General features: G+C 54.8%; 1 protein-coding gene across 1 annotated transcript in view; it reads left to right on the top strand.

Annotated features, from left to right (window-relative positions):
- SCN5A (sodium channel, voltage gated, type V alpha subunit) overlaps nucleotides 1-18,931 on the top strand; it is a 94,277-nt gene that overhangs the window by 32,030 nt on the left and 43,316 nt on the right. The window contains exons 6-13 of the mRNA XM_012643255.1: nucleotides 3,066-3,157; nucleotides 6,661-6,891; nucleotides 8,515-8,578; nucleotides 9,828-9,969; nucleotides 10,488-10,685; nucleotides 11,690-11,869; nucleotides 12,535-12,906; nucleotides 18,503-18,635. Coding sequence (XP_012498709.1) covers nucleotides 3,066-3,157; nucleotides 6,661-6,891; nucleotides 8,515-8,578; nucleotides 9,828-9,969; nucleotides 10,488-10,685; nucleotides 11,690-11,869; nucleotides 12,535-12,906; nucleotides 18,503-18,635 — 1,412 coding nt within the window. The remainder of the gene's footprint in view (nucleotides 1-3,065; nucleotides 3,158-6,660; nucleotides 6,892-8,514; nucleotides 8,579-9,827; nucleotides 9,970-10,487; nucleotides 10,686-11,689; nucleotides 11,870-12,534; nucleotides 12,907-18,502; nucleotides 18,636-18,931) is intronic.

The raw sequence follows: 18,931 nt of genomic DNA, 5'->3' as shown, positions 1-18,931 counted from the left end.
TCCTGTGCCGGGACTGGCGATCCCACCCCAGCTGTCTGCCCCTGGCCAGCAGCTTGGCCGTAGTGGGAGCAGACTGACTGGGAGGAGGGTTTTGCCAGCCTGAGAGGGGGAACACGCACATGCCACCCCACCCTCACCACCTCCGAAACTGGCCCTGTGTTGTACAAAAGGTTCCTCCTGGCCTGGCACACTCAGAGGCCCCATGAGTGGCCTCAGTGGGGGCTTGGGGTCCCAACATGGGAAGCAGCCAGGCACCAAGTTTCGGGCACAGTAAAAGAGACAGCAGCCCCCATGTCGCAGATGTGGTCCCAGAGACTCAGTGCCCTCACCCAGCCCTGCTCCTCCTTCAAAACTTCCTCCAACTCATGGTTATTTTCCCACACACACACACACACGGCCATCAGCCCCACTCCTGTTCCCAGCCACTCAGCCGGCTTTGCAAGCCTGCCAGGAGCACAGATACGGTCCTCCCCTATTCTGTCACCAGCCTGTCCTTGTCACCTTGGGATCCCAGCTTCTCTGTGCTTGGCATGAGCTGCTGAGGAGGCAGATGATGAATGGAGGGCAAGCATTGCCTGTGCTGGGGACACTGACAGTGGGAAGGCTCTACACTGGGACAGGCAGAGACAGGTAGAGCCCAAGCAAGAGACAGGCAGGGTGTTCACTGGAGACACCAGGGGACAGACTGGGTCCGTAAGGGACAGAAAAGAAGCATGGATGGCTGGTTCCCTCTCAGCCACACAGCACACCATTCCCTCCCTGTAACCAGAAGAGACAGCCTTGAAGCCAGCATCCTGAGCAAGGGAGGCTGTAGGCCCAGGCCACGTGTGGTAGACCTGCCTCAGGAGATGGGGCCCGGAGCCTCCAGCAGGCTGGAACCATGGCTTCCGTGGGATGACAGCAATATTCCAGCCCCAGCCTGACAGTCCTGTGGCAGCACCAGGTCTGGATGGAGACTGAGAGAAGAGTCCCTCAAGCCTGAGTGAAGAATGTGGGACAGAGGCCTGAAGGCCTGAGCCATCATGGAGAATATAATACCTATCAAAAGTTGAGAGGGAGCTTGGACCAAATTAACAGGTGTCTATGGGCCAGAACAAGGGAGGTGACTTCCGCTCCCCAGTGGATGATGGGGCTGCCTCTGACTGCTGTGCTGGAGAAAGATTTGCAAGATGAAGTGAGTCTGGGAGATGGAATGGAGCCACACCAGAGAAAGGGTCTGGTATAGACAGAGGAAGGAAAGCTCTGGGCATGTGTCTGCTGACTTCCCATCGCTATAGGAATATGGGAGTAAGGAGGGATCAGGCATGGTCCACAGGACCCCATGAAAATGGAAGGGCCTCTCAAGTGGACATAGAGGAAGCTGGTGTCAGCCTAGTGTCAATTAAAGACAGACCAGGCTGGACCCACTGACCCAAAGACATTGAGTCCCTGAACTCAGTGTGCTGAGTCCTTTCCTATAGACACCATAGCCTGAAGGGAATGCAGAAGCTCTGGGCAGAGTGGAAGGGCCTGGAGGCCCAGCCTGTCCAGCAGAGTGAACCCAGCTGCACTGCTGGCCCCCCTGACGCTGACCCGCCACCGCAGGGCTCGCGCCCTGGCTCTGACAACACTCACGCCCGGGTCAGACACACTTGGTTAAACATCACACATCCTGAGTCCAGTGTCCTTTGTTAAACACCAGACACCTTCGGTTAAATGTCAGATACCTTGAATGTGAGGCCTTTGATTAAATATCACAAGTCACTTGCCACTGTCTCAGTGGTCACACACTGTCCATTCACCTCTCAGACATCCTCTTGGTCACGTGGCCCTTCCACAGCATGTCCTCACACTCCGCTTAGGCAGGTCCCTGCCCCCAGAGACCAGCTCCTTCCTCCTGTGCCTGTGGAGACCAGAGATGGACAACTGTCTAGTTCCAGGTGGGGCCCCCATGGCCACTCAGCCCTGTTGAGCATCACTTAGACCTGAGCAGAGCGGAGCCCAGGAGAGCTGTCCATCTCCCAAGGCCACTCCTGCAGAGACCCAGGGCTATCCCTGGAGGACACCAAGGATCGAGGGTGAGACTGGAGGTGGGCTTGCAGGAGAGGGGCCAGTGCCACCCTAAGGCCCCTCATCCTACTGTCTTCTCTTCTTGGGTTGCCCCTGGCCTGCGAGTAGCTGAAGAACAGATATTCACGAAACCTCTCCTCCCATCTTCTAATGCCTCTGTCTTGGGAACTCTGCTTCTTCTGATGTGTACTCAGGCCACCTCCACTTCGTGACTGCGGGGACTCCTGAGCCGCTCCTTGCACAGAGAGATTCGTGGTTGGAAGGAACAAGGGCGGCCCTAAGAGGCCCAGCCACCCCTCCGTGGTGGTCTCAGCCAGGGTTTCAGGCTCCCATGGATCAGAGCAGCCAGGCATGAGCTGATCACAGACCACAAAAAATGTGAATCAAAACCAGGACCAGAAGCCCACTTCTTGCCTATATTGCCTGACCTGAGCCTCCTGGGAAACAGGGCTTCCCTCTTCACTCCGATGTGTCCCTGGCCTCAGACCCATATATGGTTTCATGCCATGGTCCCCAGTGGGGTGGAGAATGTGGCAGAGTGGTTGCCTCCTGGCGCTGGGTATTCATGGCACCATCACCAAGACAGCTTGCTGTGTAGACGTCCTTAAGGCAGCCACGCTGAGGTCGCGTGTCGACAGGGTTGATATCAGGAAGGAGGCCTGGGGGAGGCCCTGCCACAGCCAGCCACAGCCTCCCGAGGGAAGGGGAGAGGGAGAGGGCTGGACGGGGAGGGCAGCAGAGGTTCTGCTTTGTAATTCCCAATAACTGTGGTTTGATTCTGCAGGTATGTATCAGAAAATATAAAACTAGGCAATTTGTCGGCTCTTCGAACTTTCAGAGTCCTGAGAGCTCTAAAAACTATTTCAGTTATCCCAGGTAAGATGCCCAGGTTTGCCTGTCAGATCTCAGCTACAAGTGACTCTCTCTCTGTCTCCCCCACCCCCTGTCCTCCTCTGACCGTGTGTCTCCTATTGGCGTGTTGTCATTGTCTCGTGTGTGAATTTCCCTTGTTACAGATACACAACTGAATTTGTGGACCTGGGCAATGTCTCAGCCTTACGCACCTTCCGAGTCCTTCGGGCCCTGAAAACTATATCAGTCATTTCAGGTGAAAATCAGGTTAAATGCCAAGGCTGGAGGGATATGCCCAGGCCTTCCCAGCCACCTGGGAGCCAAGGCAACCCTCCAGGAGGCCCCTTCGAATGTGCCTGTCACCAGAATACGTTTCCCAGAGCTCAGATGTGGGGCCGTCTCCCCAGAGCCTCAGAACGGGCTTCAGGCTGCCCACCCTGGCAAAGCCCACTGTCACAGACACCAGGGGGCTCGGAGCACCCCACTGGCTATGTGGACATCCTTACCTTGAACCCAAATTCTTCCGAACTGAACTGAGCTATTTAAACAGCTAAAAGCTTGTACATGAATTGTTTCAGCCTGAGGTGTCATCCTCTGATCAGGAAACCAAAAGAACTACAGGAGGGAACCATGTACACACCCAGAACAAAAAAGGAAAACTCCGGCATTGTCTTTTATGACCAAGTGCCAGTCGCTGCCGGGTGCTCCCTCTGGCGATATATGCACAGCCGGAGCCACAGCCCCAATTTGTAAGACAGAGTAATCTGTGGACAGGCATCATTGGGCCTTGGTGTCTAACAGCCCTCGCTGCATGGTGCGGTAGAGGTTTAGCAAACCGTGCATGGTAGCCTCAGGAAGAAATTCTCCTTGACAGATGTTGGCAATTGTACCCAGGAAATCTTCTAAGCCCAGATGGCCTCTCTAGAAACCATTCTGCCCATCCATCCAGGAAAACTCTCAAAAGACTCGGGTGATTTCTGAGCCAGACTGTGATGTGCCGGTGCCAATGTTGAATTTTACCCAGGAGACTGCCCTATCCTGAGTCTTTATTCCCTCTCCCCAGGTTCGAGTGACTACAAACTCAAAGGTCCTCCTGTTTGGAGGAACTCGCTCTGGAAGGGCAGTGCCTAAGGCTCCTTCCAGAAGCCTTTTCTGAATGCAGCCCACTCAGAACAGGGGAAGGCTCTTTTAAGAAGGTGGCTGGGGACAGGTTGCATGCCACCGTTGTGGGGAGGTGTCAGAGCTGAAGGAAGCACTCGTTGACTGGATGGTTGCATCTACTCCTGATTTGGAATGCTCGTGGTTCCCGGGCCTGGGGCCTGCATTTGGCTATCGCTGCTCCCAGGGTGTCGGGTCTCTGCCCGAAGCATCCTCTGTAAGGAATTCAGATTCCTCCTGGTGGGGATAGTTATCTTGTAAGAGAAGCCCCCAGCTATGCTGTGTTCAATCTGAGCATTCGGGCTTATGAACCCCCCATGGTATGTGTACAGGGGCCGCTTCTCCCCCTGGCCCCCCACAAGTGGCCCAGGCCCCTGTCAAGGGCTAGTAGCAAGGGGGGTGGTATGTCTCCAGCCACTCCCATGGAGCCATCCCATTGAGACAGGTGTCACAGACTCTGGCGCGCGCGCACACAGACACACACACACACACACACACACACACACACACACACACACATGCTCAGAAGCTTCACGGTCTGTCCTTGAGGGCCCCGGGGACAGCCTCACAGGCACACACCCCACCAGAGTAGATAAACACACCAACCACAGGAGTTAAGAAAAGTCCTATTCCAGCCTGTTTTATATAAAAAAATTACAAAGAGAAATATTTCTCAGTCCTGGGGGAAAGGGGGAAGCCCACCAACCTCAGCCCAGCCCCGTGAGGTCTCCTCAAAGCTGCCAGCACCGCAGTGAGGATGGCAGACCTCGAAAGTGGTCACTAGCAGAGTGCCACGGTCAGCGTTATGGAAGCCTGGGGCGGAGACACCTTCCGAGCTGCGTCTTACATAGCCCTCGTCCTCTCCATACCTCAGCCTCCTTTCCATAAAATGGGACTGACATCAGAATGGCTGGTTTCCAAGGGCCGCCCCACCCAGTCTGTTAGGACTTCAGTGGCAGGAGGATTTCCTGACTGCTCCCCCAGAGCTGTCCCTTACTGGGTCTCTTTAGAATCCTGCACCTTCACTGCAGGGCCATTCTTGCCAGAAGTGAACTCTCATCACTGTGAGAAATGTTCAAAGGGGCAGATTGCCCTTGGCCCCTGTCCCTGCAGACCAAGTCAGGGGTGTCTTGCTGGCCTTGAACGGGGTAGTTTAGGACAAAGAGACTTTAGCCTGACAGCCGAGGCAGAGCCCAGTCTAGGCAGCGAGCTGCTGCCCACCACCCATCTTCACTTTGTTCCCCTAGAGACAGGGCAGGGTCTCTAGACCCAGTGAGCATGGCCCACCAAGGGGACTAGAAGCTTCGCTCCAGACGAGGAGTTCTGGGCTATGCAGGGCTCCGAGTCCCACCCGCAGCACCATCCTGTGCCCAAACCCCTGAGAGGTCCGCCCACTGCCCAGGCAGTTGCCAACATCTGCCAGGACGATTTCCACAGAGAAGGTTGAGTGCCTCTGAGCCCCTGGCGGGTGGTGGCATCGGCAGCACCGTGGGGAAGCGCCCTCTACTCCTCCGCGTTTGCTCCCCGCTGCCTCCCTGCCTCTGGGTCACAGGCTCGGCAGCAGCAGGCACTGCCACGGGTGCTCCTAACACATTAACCGGCTGGACGATGGATGGATGGAGCTTAATCTGAGATCTGGCCGCTTGGGAGAGGGGCAGGAGGGGCAGGCCCTGTGCTGGCAGAGGCGCCCCCTCGTTCCCCATGCTCTGCTTGCACTTGTCCTAGGACAGTCGCTAAGGGTCAGACTGGACGCGTCTACACGTGCTTTTCTGTCTTTCCGCTGTGTGGTGCTGGCTTCCGCAGGGAGCTGGGCTATGCAACTAATAGGTCACAGCCTCTCAGCTGTGGGGAACGGGGTGGACGGGGAGGATCCCAGAGGGACATGGCAAGCAGGAAGATGCCATGTAGGTCAACCCCTCCCCTGCCCCGAACCTTCCCCAAAGGGGGCCCAAGCCAGAGAAGGCCCCTTAGGACATTACCCACCATGGCTCTGCCAGACCTTCCCCCCACCCCCTAGCACACACACACACACCAGCCCTGGCCAACCCCAGACCCCGGGTCCCTAAGTTTCCTTCACACAATCAAAATCTCGTGTCATCACAGAGAGCTGGCCCCAGCAGTGGAGCAGAAGGACCCCCTACGAGGAATGCCATGTCTCTCCCCATCTCAGGCTCAATGCCGAAGCCCGTCCATTGCCCTGGGATGGGCTGGACCTCAGTCTCCTTCCCTGTGGACCACGTGGAAAGGGGTGGGCCTGGCTTACCTTGGGACCAGTCCGAGGGGGACATGCTGAGTGTGTGTTTCCTCACGAAAACGGTGCTTTCCACAAAGAGGCCCAGGCCCCCTCTGGAAATGCAGGGCCAGACTGGACTGCTGCCTGGGGACATTAGGACAGAACCTCTGCAGCTGGAGAAAGGAGGGCTTGGGCCCCAAAAATCTAAGAGAAGCCTCCCTCACTCTGTCCCCATGTCAAGGTTGCCCACCCTGGCCCCGCCCAGCGCAATTCAGGACCCTAGGGAGGCCCAGTGCCCTCCCTCAGGCCCAGCCCCCGACAGCGCAGTGCAGAGCACAGCGCTCCAAGCTCGTTCTCGTCCTCCCCAGGCCTGAAGACCATCGTGGGGGCCCTGATCCAGTCTGTGAAGAAGCTGGCTGATGTCATGGTCCTCACAGTCTTCTGCCTCAGCGTCTTTGCCCTCATCGGCCTGCAGCTCTTCATGGGCAACCTGAGGCACAAGTGCGTGCGCAACTTCACGGAGCTCAACGGCACCAACGGCTCTGTGGAGGCCGACGGCCTGGTCTGGGAATCGCTGGACCTCTACCTCAATGACCCAGGTGCGCACTCGTTGTGTGGCCGGGGAGGGCTCTACCTCAGTGACCCAGGTGCGCACTCGTTGTGTGGCCGGGGAGGGCTCTACCTCAATGACCCAGGTGCTCACTTGCTCTGTGGCTGGGGAGGGCTCTGGGAGACCAGCAGATAGGGGCACCTCGCACACGGGCCTCACCGGAGGGTAGGCCTCCAGGTCTGGGCAAGCCCTACCTGATCCCTGGAGGCCCACACAGAGGACAGAGGGGAGTGGACTGAGGCTTGCCTCGTGAGTCTCCAGGCTAGACGGGGAAGCGATGCTTGAACAATGGGAAGGATGGAGTTAGATGGAAAGGAAGACAGGGGAACAGCAGCCACAACATTCTGAGGTGAGACTGACCCTAGGGTGTTGGAACGGCGAGGAAACCGGCCTGCCTGCAGGGGAGTGTCAGCTTAGGGAAGGGTGGACATGGAGCCTGGGTAGTCACTGAGCTTCAGAGTGGAGCCCACCCACTTGGCGTGGGATTTCCCAGTCAGCGTCAGTGTGCTTCGCCAGGACGCTAATTCCATACACGTGCACCTCAGAACTGTGCGAGAAGGTTGGAACAAGCTCAGTGATTGTGCGAAGTCCCGTGAGCCCCACGTGTGGTGTTGCCGCCCGTGTTTTACCTTCCATTCTTGTGGAGGAGCGGCCAGCACCACTCTTGACTCGCACCATCAGTCTGTTTCAAAGGAAGACACTGGTGCAAGGCCAGATTCTGGGCCATGAGGACCCCGAGAGCCATTCTGCAGTTAGGCCCTCTTACATGCGCTAGCAATCCCCTTTGGAAACAGAAACGTAGAAAATCAGTGAGCAGATTTGCTTATGGTTCAACTGTGGTCTTACAGCAGTGGTTCTAAAACTTCCATGTGCACCAGAGTGACCTGGAGGGCTCCAGAAAACAGACTGCTGGGCCCCACCCCTGGAGTTTCTGAGTCACTAAGTCTGGGTGGCACTCGGGAAGTGGCATTTCTAATCCATTCCCAGATCTTGCTGATGATGCCGGTTCGAGGACCACACTTTGAGAACTGCCACCTAAGATGAGGGCAGGTAGTGGGGAGTGATGGGGACTGATGATGGCCAGAGAGGAGAGGACAAAGCTGGGGGTCCCGTGTCTCACCCGGTGCAGCCCCAGCCCCATCTGAACAGACCACAGTGTTGCCATGGTGATTGTGGCAGGCATCACTTCCACCATCTTGTGCAATGAAAGGGATCCAGAGCTGGGCAGCAGCCTGCCAAGGCCACACAGCAACTCAGCAGCCAAACTGGAACTCTGCCCAGATCCTTGCCTAGTGGTCAGGGCCCCCTGAGTAGTTTGGGGCAGTGTGCAGAACCTCCCTGTGGGGACAGCTGAGGCCTTGCCCAGGACTTCCTGTGTCTTCTGAGCATGTGGGGGCACTGGCAGCAGAATGTCTGCAGAGGAGGAGGAGGAAGAGGAGGAAGGCCAGTGGAACAGGCCTGGCCAGGCAGAAGGCAGGGGGCAGGGCAGAGGCAGAGAACAGGAAGGAAGACCACCAGCAATGTCTCTACCTCCCCAAAGCCCTGGATGCAAGGTGGGAACCCCAGGAGTCTGGACCACACGTGCCCTCACCATCTGTTGTTTCTCTTACAGAAAATTACCTGCTCAAGAATGGCACCTCCGACGTGTTACTGTGTGGGAACAGCTCTGACGCTGGGTATGTGGCATCCACCACCCAGGGTCCCCTTGCCGAGGCGGGGAAGTCTCCTGGTGCTTTCCCAACTGACCGTGCTTTCTGTTTGTGCCCCTGACCCCAGTGAGGCCTTCCCTTGTCTCCTTCCCCTGCCATGACCCTAGCAGCTTCCCCACCAACCCCAGCACAGAGGAGACAGCTGGTAAAGAACGGTTGGGGACAAATCTGCAGGGACAGCTAACAGCTGGGACTGAGGGACAGCCTTGGATGGCCTACACGGCCCCTACCAGCCCAACCCTGGTTCCATTCCCTTCCAGAAGCTCCCCAGGGCTGCTCCTTCCCACCCCAGTCTTCGCTTCCTCCCATCTGTCCCTCAGGGGTGAGTGCAGCCTCCGGAGCAGCCTGGCCTCTCTCAGAAGCCATGAGCAGCTTCCAGGGCCCTATGCACACAGGGCATGGGCAGTGTGGCTATGCCACGGGCTGGGAGGGCAAGGGGCGCACAGGCTCACCTTTTGGGGGCCGTGCTCTGTGGAGTTATAGTCCCACATCTTTGAGCCTGAAGGTCCAGAGCCCAAGTTTGCTGCCCCCGTCCTGTTGCTACAGAGATTGTCTGGAGGGCCTTGGGGCATTAGCACGGTACAGAGGTTCCTTGGCTGCATCCTGCCACTTGCCAAGTCTCTGTCTCTGTCACACACACACGCGCGCACACGCGTACACACGTGACTCCAGCCCAGCAGCCTCTCTTTGGGTCAGAGGCTATCGCTCTCAGCTCCAGGAACTGTGGATCTGCCTCACTGAACCAGGGCCTCTGTGCAGTCATGCACGTGGGCTCATGGCCCTGCCTTTGCGCTGGGTTCATCCTGTCCAGCTCAGCCAAGCCTCACTTCTCCCTCCCGCCCCTGTGTGCTATGCCTTACTCAGCTCCCTGTGGGGAGAATAGGAAGAGACATGAGCGAGGCCCTCGCGCTTCCTCTCTATGGGGACAGGCAACTCACACAGCAGCTGTGGATGGTGTGTCCTGTGGGTGGAAGGGAGCTGGATTGCGGCTAGTGGAACACAGATAGGTAGGGAAAGGAGGAAGATGGAGTCCTGGGTGGGAGGCACAGCAGGAACAAAGTCATGGAGGCAGGACCCAGCAGCATAGCACTGAGTTTGTGAGGCTCAGCCTCAGAGTGCAGTGGGGCATATCCCAGGGAGACAAGTCAGGCCCAATGAGGGTCTTAAGGGCAGAGGATCCTTTACAGCATGGAACAGTCTGTGTGTCTGGCCACAGGACATGTCCTGAGGGCTATCGATGCCTAAAGGCGGGCGAGAACCCTGACCACGGCTATACCAGCTTCGATTCCTTTGCCTGGGCCTTCCTTGCACTCTTCCGCCTGATGACACAGGACTGCTGGGAGCGCCTCTACCAACAGGTGCGTGGGTGCCTGGGCCAGCAGAGGGACACCAAATATGGGCTCAGCGTCCAGGCTGCACAGGTGACTAGCCAGAAGTGGCCCGAGCAGCCTCCTCACTGGCAAGAGCTGTGGAGGGGACAGGGGACAAGGACTCTTGCATCTGAAGGAGAGTTGTTTAGCAAGCTTTTTGCTGGTGACCAAATACCAATCTCTTTATATAGGACACCATCTGCTATGTGAATGGGGCACTCCTTCACCCTATAGGATGGAATATTCTCCCTCTGTAGGCACAACACTCCCCCCCAGTTGGCGGGGACATTCTGCCTCCTTCCATGGGTGAGACACTGCCCCCTGTATGTAGGTGACTCTTGTCTGTAGGTTAGCACACATCCGTCTCTATAGGTGGGACGTGCTCTGCTCCCCTCCTGACGCTGTGGCTATTTGAACTCCTGGCACAGCTCGACCAAGTGACTTGGAAATGCCTTAATCCAGACGGGGCCCCAGTGGGGATGACCTCTGCTCCCTTGCTCCCCCAGACCCTAAGGTCCGCAGGAAAGATCTACATGATCTTCTTTATGCTCGTCATCTTCCTGGGCTCCTTCTACCTGGTGAACCTGATCCTGGCTGTTGTCGCCATGGCCTATGAGGAGCAAAACCAAGCCACTATCGCTGAGACTGAGGAGAAGGAAAAGCGCTTCCAGGAGGCCATGGAGATGCTCAAGAAAGAGCATGAGGTGGGTGAGCGCTGCCACCAAGAAGCTTTCAGAGAGAAACCTCATCTGACACGGGTGCCTGTAAGCCTGGTGCATGCTGGGTAGAGCTGGTGCCTATAGGCACGGTGCATGCTGGGTAAAGGTATTTCCTATAAATGTGATGTCTGCTGGGTAAAAATTTGGAACCTATTGAGTAAAGAAAGTGCCTGTTAGTGAGGTGCCTGCTAGGTAAAAGTGGCGCTTGCTGGCTAAGGTAGGCCCTGTGAGTGTGGCGTTTGCAAGTAAACTTGTTCCCTGTGGTCATCATGTCTTCCAGGTGAAGGTGGTGCCAGCTGGGTAAAATGGTGCATGCTGGGTAAAGGTGGTCCCTGTGAGCATGGTGCATACTAGATAAAAGAGACCCATGTGTCCATGGACATAGTTTATCCTGGTCAGGGGATGCCATCTGGCGAGGTGGTAAGGAAGGGCCAAGATCAGAAAATAAGCACCGGCGATGCCGCCCTGGCCACCCACAGGCTCCCCTTGCGGCAAGTGCTCTGTGGGTTACGTTCTCACACCTCGAGTGTGAACGTGTCCACAGTCCCCCACCTGGTGGACGCTGCAGGCTGATGTCAGGGCAAGCTATTAGAAGCCAGGCCGTGAGCATCCACTTGTTCTTCTCCCTGCCCCGTGCCACCTCTTCCAGTACCCTTCTAGCCAGCTGAACCTTCTGGAAGATCAGATGCCTTCTAGTTCTGCCACTTCCCCTGCTCATCCTCACCCCCCTCCCACCTTTCCCACACACTCCCCTCTTCCAAGGGGTGCCCACTTCAGCCACTCCTCTTTTCCTTCCTGGATCTTGAGCTTTCTCAAAATATTCAATGTCTATCTGAGCCTATCTCCATGAGGCCCTCATTTTGGGGTAAGTGTGCAAGTCCACGTACTGATGGGGAAGACCACGTCACTGAGAGTGGCCTGGCCTGCCTAAGCCTGAGGCTGCACAAAGTCTCAACGACCAAGACATCCCTTCCTCCACCCTTTTTCAGGCCCTCGCCATCAGGGGTGTGGATACCGTGTCCCGCAGCTCCTTGGAGATGTCCCCTTTGGCCCCAGTAATCAGCCACGAGAGAAGGAGCAAGAGGAGAAAACGGATGTCTTCGGGGACGGAAGAGTGTGGGGAGGACAGGTTCCCCAAGTCGGACTCGGAAGATGGTCCCAGAGCAACGGTAATCCCCAGCCGAGGTTCTGTCCCTTCCGGGTGGATCTGACATCAAAAGCCCATCGTGGTAGGCCCCTGTACAGTCACAGCCCCCATGGTTGCTCCCCAGGCACAGCAGCCCTGGGCCCTCTTCCAGCCCTTCCTGTTTCCCTTGTCCGTTCTTAGAATGGAGAAGCCTAGGCAGGGGGACAGGGTGGGTTTGGGGGTTATGATATCCCCATTCTGGGGCCAGTCCCCCAGAATTGGGGCTGGAGCTGGGGGACACCCTGTGGTATGGATTGGCTGGAGCCCAAGGACATGCCCATATGAGTGAGGTGCATGGCTGAGTGTTCCGACTCCTGCTCAGGCCAGCCCTGTCTGCAACACCAGGAGCCTTCCTGCCCCCCTCTGCCTCCCTCTTAGCCCCACCTTCAGGCCCAGATAAGCTTCAGGCTGAAAGCCCCAAAGGCTCAGACTTAAGGTGAGTAGAGATCCTAGAAGATGCAGGATTATGTCTCACCCTACATGCCTCCCCCTAAATACCCCTGCCTCAGCCCACCTAGTTCCTGTGTGGCCAGCAAAAGCTCTCAGTGCTCTGAGAAGTTGAGCTGGGGCCAGTGCCACAAGAGATTGGCTGGGAGCATGTCATGTGAGGAGCTGTCGTGGTCATGTCCCCTCTCCCTGTGTCCTCAGAATCGCCTCAGCCTCACCCATGGCCTCAGCAGGACTTCTGTGAAGCCACGCTCCAGCCGCGGGAGCATTTTCACCTTTCGCCGGCGAGACCTGGGTTCTGAGACAGATTTTGCAGATGATGAGAACAGCACAGCAGGGGAGAGTGAGAGCCACCGCACGTCACTGCTGGTGCCCTGGCCCCTGCGCCGGCCCAGTGCCCAGGGACAGCCCGGTCCCGGGACCTCAGCTCCTGGCCACGCACTCAATGGCAAAAGGAACAGCACTGTGGACTGCAATGGGGTGGTCTCCTTGCTGGGAGCAGGTGACCCTGAGGCCACCTCCCCAGGGAGCCGCCTTCTCCGCCCTGTGATGCTGGAACGCCCCCCCGACACGGTGAGCCAGCCCCGAGATGCAGACGCCAGGGCAGAGCTGGTCTCCCAAACTGGTCACCAGTGCCACGTCCAAGAATACTCATCAGATATTTATTGAGCACCTGGTGTGTGCTGGGCTCTGGGGTGAATAAACCTACAAAAATCTCTGCCCTCACAGAGCTTCCATGCTAATGGCAGCAGACTGACAAAAATCAAAGAAAGAAGAAAAACGTGTGTGTATATATATATGTATTTATGGTATGTGATGGTGCTAAAGAAGGATGATAGTTAAGTGCTTTGCAACTGGTAAGGCACAGCACTGGGAAGCCACGCTAGCGCAGGACCTGTGTCGCAGAGGCCCTGAGCCATGCCAGGTGATACCCCTTTACAGTTGCTGGATTATGGGCAAGCGGTCCAGGGGGCCCTGGGAGAAGCACCAGAGTAGTGAGGGGACACCGAAGGGGTTCTGGGCAACAATTATGCCCCAAGTGTGAAATAGTTCAGTTTTTTCCAAATAGTAACTCAATATCAGCCCAAGTAATAGTGCTGATGCGGGGGAAGGAGAGAGGGTACCCCTGTTCATTAGGAGGCATTTAAACAAAGAGCAGAAGGAGGCAGGGCTGGGAGCCAGGCTGCTATCTGGAACTGGGAGAGGTGGTATGAAGAGTGGTTAGCACTCAGACTCCAGAGACACACTGGGTTTGAATCCCAGCTGAAAACTTACTAGCTGGATGGCTGTGGGCAAGTTACTTTACCTCTCTGTGCTTCGGGTCTCTCATCTATAAGATGAGTCTAACCTCAGGATTGTGAGCGTCACGCGGGCTAATACGGGGAAAGGACTCAAGACACACACGAGCAGGGTGATGTTGTTACAACATCATAGTAGCATATCCTCATTACTGTCAGCTGGGGAAGCATGTTCCAGGCATAGAGAGCAGCACGTGCAAAGGCACTGAGACAGCAGTGCCTGTTGGAGGAAATGCCGTGAGGTTGCTGTGGCTAGAACAGAGGGAGCGAAGGGGAGAGGAGTTGGAGTTATCTGGGAAGGGACTGGCCAGATCATGAAAGGCCAGTCAGAGCTTTGGTCATTCAGGCAACCCAGTGACAGACTGATGACTGCTCAATCAGCCTTCCAGTGTCCTTGCTGACCCCTGCCCCCAGCACGGTGCCCAGAGCAGCCCACCCAGGGAGAAGCCAAATGTGTGGCTCAGCCCCCCATGCCTGCAGGGAGGCGGAGGAGGGCAGACTTTCTGAGGAAGCTGGGACAGACGGACACTTGACTAGGAAGGTGGAGGGAGGAGCTGAAGAGGGAGGGCCCCTTTTCCTCCAGCTCAGGCTCTTGCTCGAGCTGTGGGACTTTGTACAGGTTAATTAACCTTTTTGTGCCTCAGTTTCTTCATCTGTAAATAAAAGTAATACTCATGTCAGTAGGTTGTGGTGAGGACTAAAGAGTTCAAACAGGTCGGGTGCTTAGACCAGTCTTTGCCTTATGTTCGAGGCGTCGTTATTACCTATTAATATTACTGGTTTTAGCGAGTAAGGAGGAGTAACGACTCCTGTGCACGTGCGGGGTGCCTCAGGCCTTCACTGTCCTCTGGAGCAGGGTGCAGAGGGGAAGGACCTGGTGCCCCTGGGGGCAGACCACAGCTTCTAGGCAGGGCTGGGGAGGCCCGGCCCACCACCGGGAGGGTTCCTGGCTTCCAGGAACACGGAGCCACCCAGGTCCAGCCTCAGCCTCAGGGAATCAGGTCAGCAGCCAGGGGCACTAATAGAATTTCCTAATCTCATTAGGGAGAAAATCATCTCATTGTATTGCACATGTCAGGAGGAATCCAAGTTCAAACACTTCATTACCAGGAACTCTGACTTCACCCATTCTTACTTCTGTGGGACCCGTTTGTAACCTTAAAGGGATTAACAGGCCAAGACAGGGGCATTTGCAAAGTTAAAGGAATTAGTGAACCAAGATGGAGACATTGGAAAAGTCAAAGGTTAGCGGGCTGCAGGCCCCTGGGAATGCCTTCTCTGCTTCTCTGCTGGGTCCCCAAGGAGACATTTCTGCCAGGTTCTGTTGGAAAGCACAGTTGGGCACATAGTGGGTGCCTCACCAACACGGGAGTGGGAAGGAAGGACCAGCCAGCGGCAGCTCATGTTTAGTTTATCCAGATGGGAGGTGGGGGGCACGGGGTGGGCTGAAGATTTACTTTGTCCCCTGCCTGTGTAAGACTGCCTGGTCCCACCAGCAGTGTATGCGTGTTCCTCTCTCTCCACATCCACGCCAACATTTGTCGTTTTGAGACTTTCTGATAGAGACCATTCTCACTGGAGTTAAGTGATATCTCATTGTGGTTTTCATTTGCATTTCCCTGATGATTAGAGATGTTGAGCATTTTTTCACATGCTTCTTGGCCATTAGTCTATCTTCTTTTGAAAAGTTTCTGTTCATGTCCTTTGCCTACTTTTTAATGGGGTTATTTGATTTTTTTCTTGCTGATTTTCCTGAGTTCTATATAGATCCTGGTTATCAGCCCTTTATCGGATGTGTAGCACGCACATATTTTCTCCCATTCTGTAGGTTGTCTGTTTGCTCTCCTGATAGTTTCTTTGGCTGTGCAGAAGCTTTAATTTGATCAGGTCCCATTTATTTATTTTTGTTCTTGCTGTGATTGATTTGGGGTCTTCTTCGTAAATTCTTTGCCTAGGCTGATGTCTATAAGAGGTTTGCCAAGATTTTCTTCTGGAATTCTTATGGTTTCCTGCCTTAGGTTTAAGTCTGTTATTCACCATGAGTTGATTTTTTGAGAGATGAGAGGTGTGGATCCTGCCTGTAGCTCCAACTCAGGCGGTGCAAAGCAATACATGTAACCTAAACATTGTACCCCCGTAAAATTTTGAAATTAAAAAAAAAAAGAAGAAGAACGAAAGAGTGCCTGCTCCTAGAAAGCCCGATGCAGGTGGGAGAAACATACTGAATCACCATTCTTTTTCTCCCTCCACACATTAGATCTTCATCCTCACCTCCCCCTGGTGGCCTAGCAAGTCAGGAGCAGAGCTAGAAACTCTAACCCAAACCTCCTGATTGATTCCCAAGTATTTATCCACCCAACCAATATTTATCTGGTGCCAGCCTGCTGTATCGAGTGCCAGGCAGTGTTTGAGGCTCCAGGGGTACAGCGGTGCCCTCTTGGAGTTTACATTGTAGGCAGCAAGACAGACAGAAACTGACAAGTATTTTCAGGTAGCAATAAGTTGCTAAGGGGAGGGATGTGAGGAGAAGGACTGTTACAATACACGGGGAAGGCCGTCCCGAGGAGGTGACATTAAAATTGACCGGGAAATTATTTTAGGGAGCCAGCCACAAAGATGTGGGGGAATGGTGTCCTAGGCAGAGGGAATAGCAGGCGCAAAGGCCCTGAGGAGAAATGGGTGTGACATATTCAAGGGATGAGAGGAACTGGCAGGTCCAGTGTGCTGAACACATTAGGGAGGGATGTGGGTTTGGTGAGTTAGAATTTGGACAGTGCAGGGCCTTGTAGGCTATAGAAAATTTTGACTATACTCTGAATAAGATGGGGAGCAGTGTGGTCAGGGGAGTTGTTGAACAGAGAAGCGACATTATTTGATTTACTTTTGAAGGGAATCCCTTTCTGCTATGCAGAGCATAGAGAGAAGAGAAGAAAAGAGGCCAGTTGGGAAGCTGTAGCGGGAGTTTTAGCAAAGAGATGGGGAGAGCTTGCACTAGGGTGGTGTATCAGCCAGCTAGTGCCACAATGATGCTATGGAACAAACCACCCCAGAAGTCAATGGCTAACAACAGGCCTTTATTCTCATGCTCACATATCTGCAGGTTGACTACAATTTGGCCAGTCTAGGTGGGGCTCTGCTGGGCAGCTGTGATCTGAACTACACGTTGGCTGGGCTTGGTGCCCTTCTGGGGGTTAGGCTCAGAGCTGCTCCCCGTGTGTTTTTTCTGAGGCCAAGTGGTGGCAGCTACCCAGGGAAGCTCTTTCCGTGGAGGATTCCTGGAGCACAAGAGCAAGGCACAGAGCCCCAGCCCCTTCGAGGCTTCTGTTCACATTGTGTCCACTAACATTCCATTGGCCAAAGCAAGTCATTCGACACTGGGGCAGGGAAGTCTACTTCACCCACAGAGGAAGGGGAAGGAGAGGAAACATTTGCTCAGTGATAACCCAAACTATCATAGATGGAAAAGAAGGACAAGGAAGGAAGTTGGGAGAACTTAAGACATGCTTGTGAGTTAAGCTGGCCACATTTATGGTTGCATTGGACCTAGTGTAGTACTGTTGCATCAGCCACCTCAGCCCTCTCAGGTGCCTCTGCTTGAATACTTCCATGACTGGGAGCTCACTACCTCCCTAAGCAACATTTTGGAGCAGTCCCATCCATGGCAAAGGTTGACCTTAACTTGAGCCCAGATTTATTTGGTACCCACCCCAGGCCCTGGTTTTGCCACCCTGGGTAGCCTGGGTAACCCATCTTCCCTCTGCCCTACAGATATTGTAGAGCCTCACTATTGCATACTGAACAGCCCGGTCCCTTCAGCAGCCCCGGCTCGGCACATGGGCTGTGGCCATGCAGGGCCCTGCTGACACGAAGGCTCTGTGGGCCTTCCTTGGTTGTGCGGTGACCTCTGAGTAAGCCTGGAGAATGCCTGACTTCCACGTCCCTTCATTAGAGCACTCCATACTTCTGCGTTAGGTCTGGTTCTTTAGAAAGATGGCGCACGCATGTGGAAAACAGGTCCAACGATGCAGAAGTACACAGAGTGAAAAGGGGCTTCTCCCTCTTTTTTCCTTCCCCCACAATCCCATTCCCTAAATAGTGATTTGGTGTTCCTCTTAGAGATCTTTTTCTTGCTTTTTCATCAAACCGTCTTCAAGATGCTCCCATGGGAGCATACACAGAGCCACCTCGTTGTCTTTATTGTCTGTGTCAGAGTCCGGAGTTGGATTGTATCTATACTTGATTTTAATATTCTATTGATGGTTTGTTTTATTCTTATGGTATTAGGAACAGTGCTGCAATGTGCATCATTTATGTATATTGTTCGTGCACATGTATCATTACTTATGAAATTAGATTACTAGATGAGGAATTGCAGGGCCTATTTAAAATTTTCTTGGTAGATCCAGCCTCCACAAAAGACATGGCCTCCCACCAGCCATATCTAAGCATTGCACTTCATGCTTCTATTATTGGCATCTTAGAGCATGTTAGTTTTTTTTTCAGCTTCTTTGTGGTCTTGACTCCAGGGAGCTTGTGGTCAATTAAGACTCCCAGATCATTTTTGCATGTACTAATGTACATGACAGCATCTGGCTCAGGAAGGACCTGTGATACATGTAGTTTCCTGACTACACTCAGGAATCAGTGCTGATGAGAGGTCGTGAAAAAGAAAAGAGAATGAAGGAGATAGTGGTTGGCAGAAGGGGTGTGGGACCTTGTTAACTGGGAGGGAGTTGGGAACAGAGAAGCCCAGCATCCAGTGTCCCATCAAGACCTCCATCCTGTCCCCCTGTGACCCCCCCAGACTGAGTCGGGAGCTGGGGGCAGGACCCCCATCCCCAGGATGACACATATCTCATGCTTGCACCCAGACCACACCATCAGAGGAGCCAGGCGGGCCCCAGATGCCTACCCCCCAGGCTCTGTGTGTAGATGGCTTCGAGGAGCCAGGAGCGCGGCAGCGGGCCCTCAGCGCAGTCAGTGTCCTCACCAGCGTACTGGAAGGTCAGCACCCCGTGTGTCACCCCAACTCTCCCCACTCCTGCTCTAGGCACCTTTATCCCAGCCTGAACCAGGCACCCCCTGTCTGTCTCGGCCTGCCTCAGATATCCCCGCAACTGTCCTAGACTTCTCTGTCCTGCCTAACCTTGTATGAGCCCTGCCTGTCCTTAGGTGTCTTTTCATCTGTTTCACCTTGTTCTTTCCTGGGCATCCCCATGTCTATGTTTCTTCCAAACACTCCCACATCTGTCCTGGCCTGTCCCAGGCTCTTATCGGTCTCATTTCGTCCTCTCCGAAGC

Source organism: Propithecus coquereli, unplaced genomic scaffold, assembly GCF_000956105.1.
Source record: "Propithecus coquereli isolate 6110/MARCELLA unplaced genomic scaffold, Pcoq_1.0 Scaffold1, whole genome shotgun sequence".
Taxonomy (NCBI): Eukaryota; Metazoa; Chordata; class Mammalia; order Primates; family Indriidae; genus Propithecus; species Propithecus coquereli.
The sequence above is the reverse complement of the archived record's forward strand: the minus strand, read 5'-3'. Positions and strand labels throughout refer to the sequence as shown.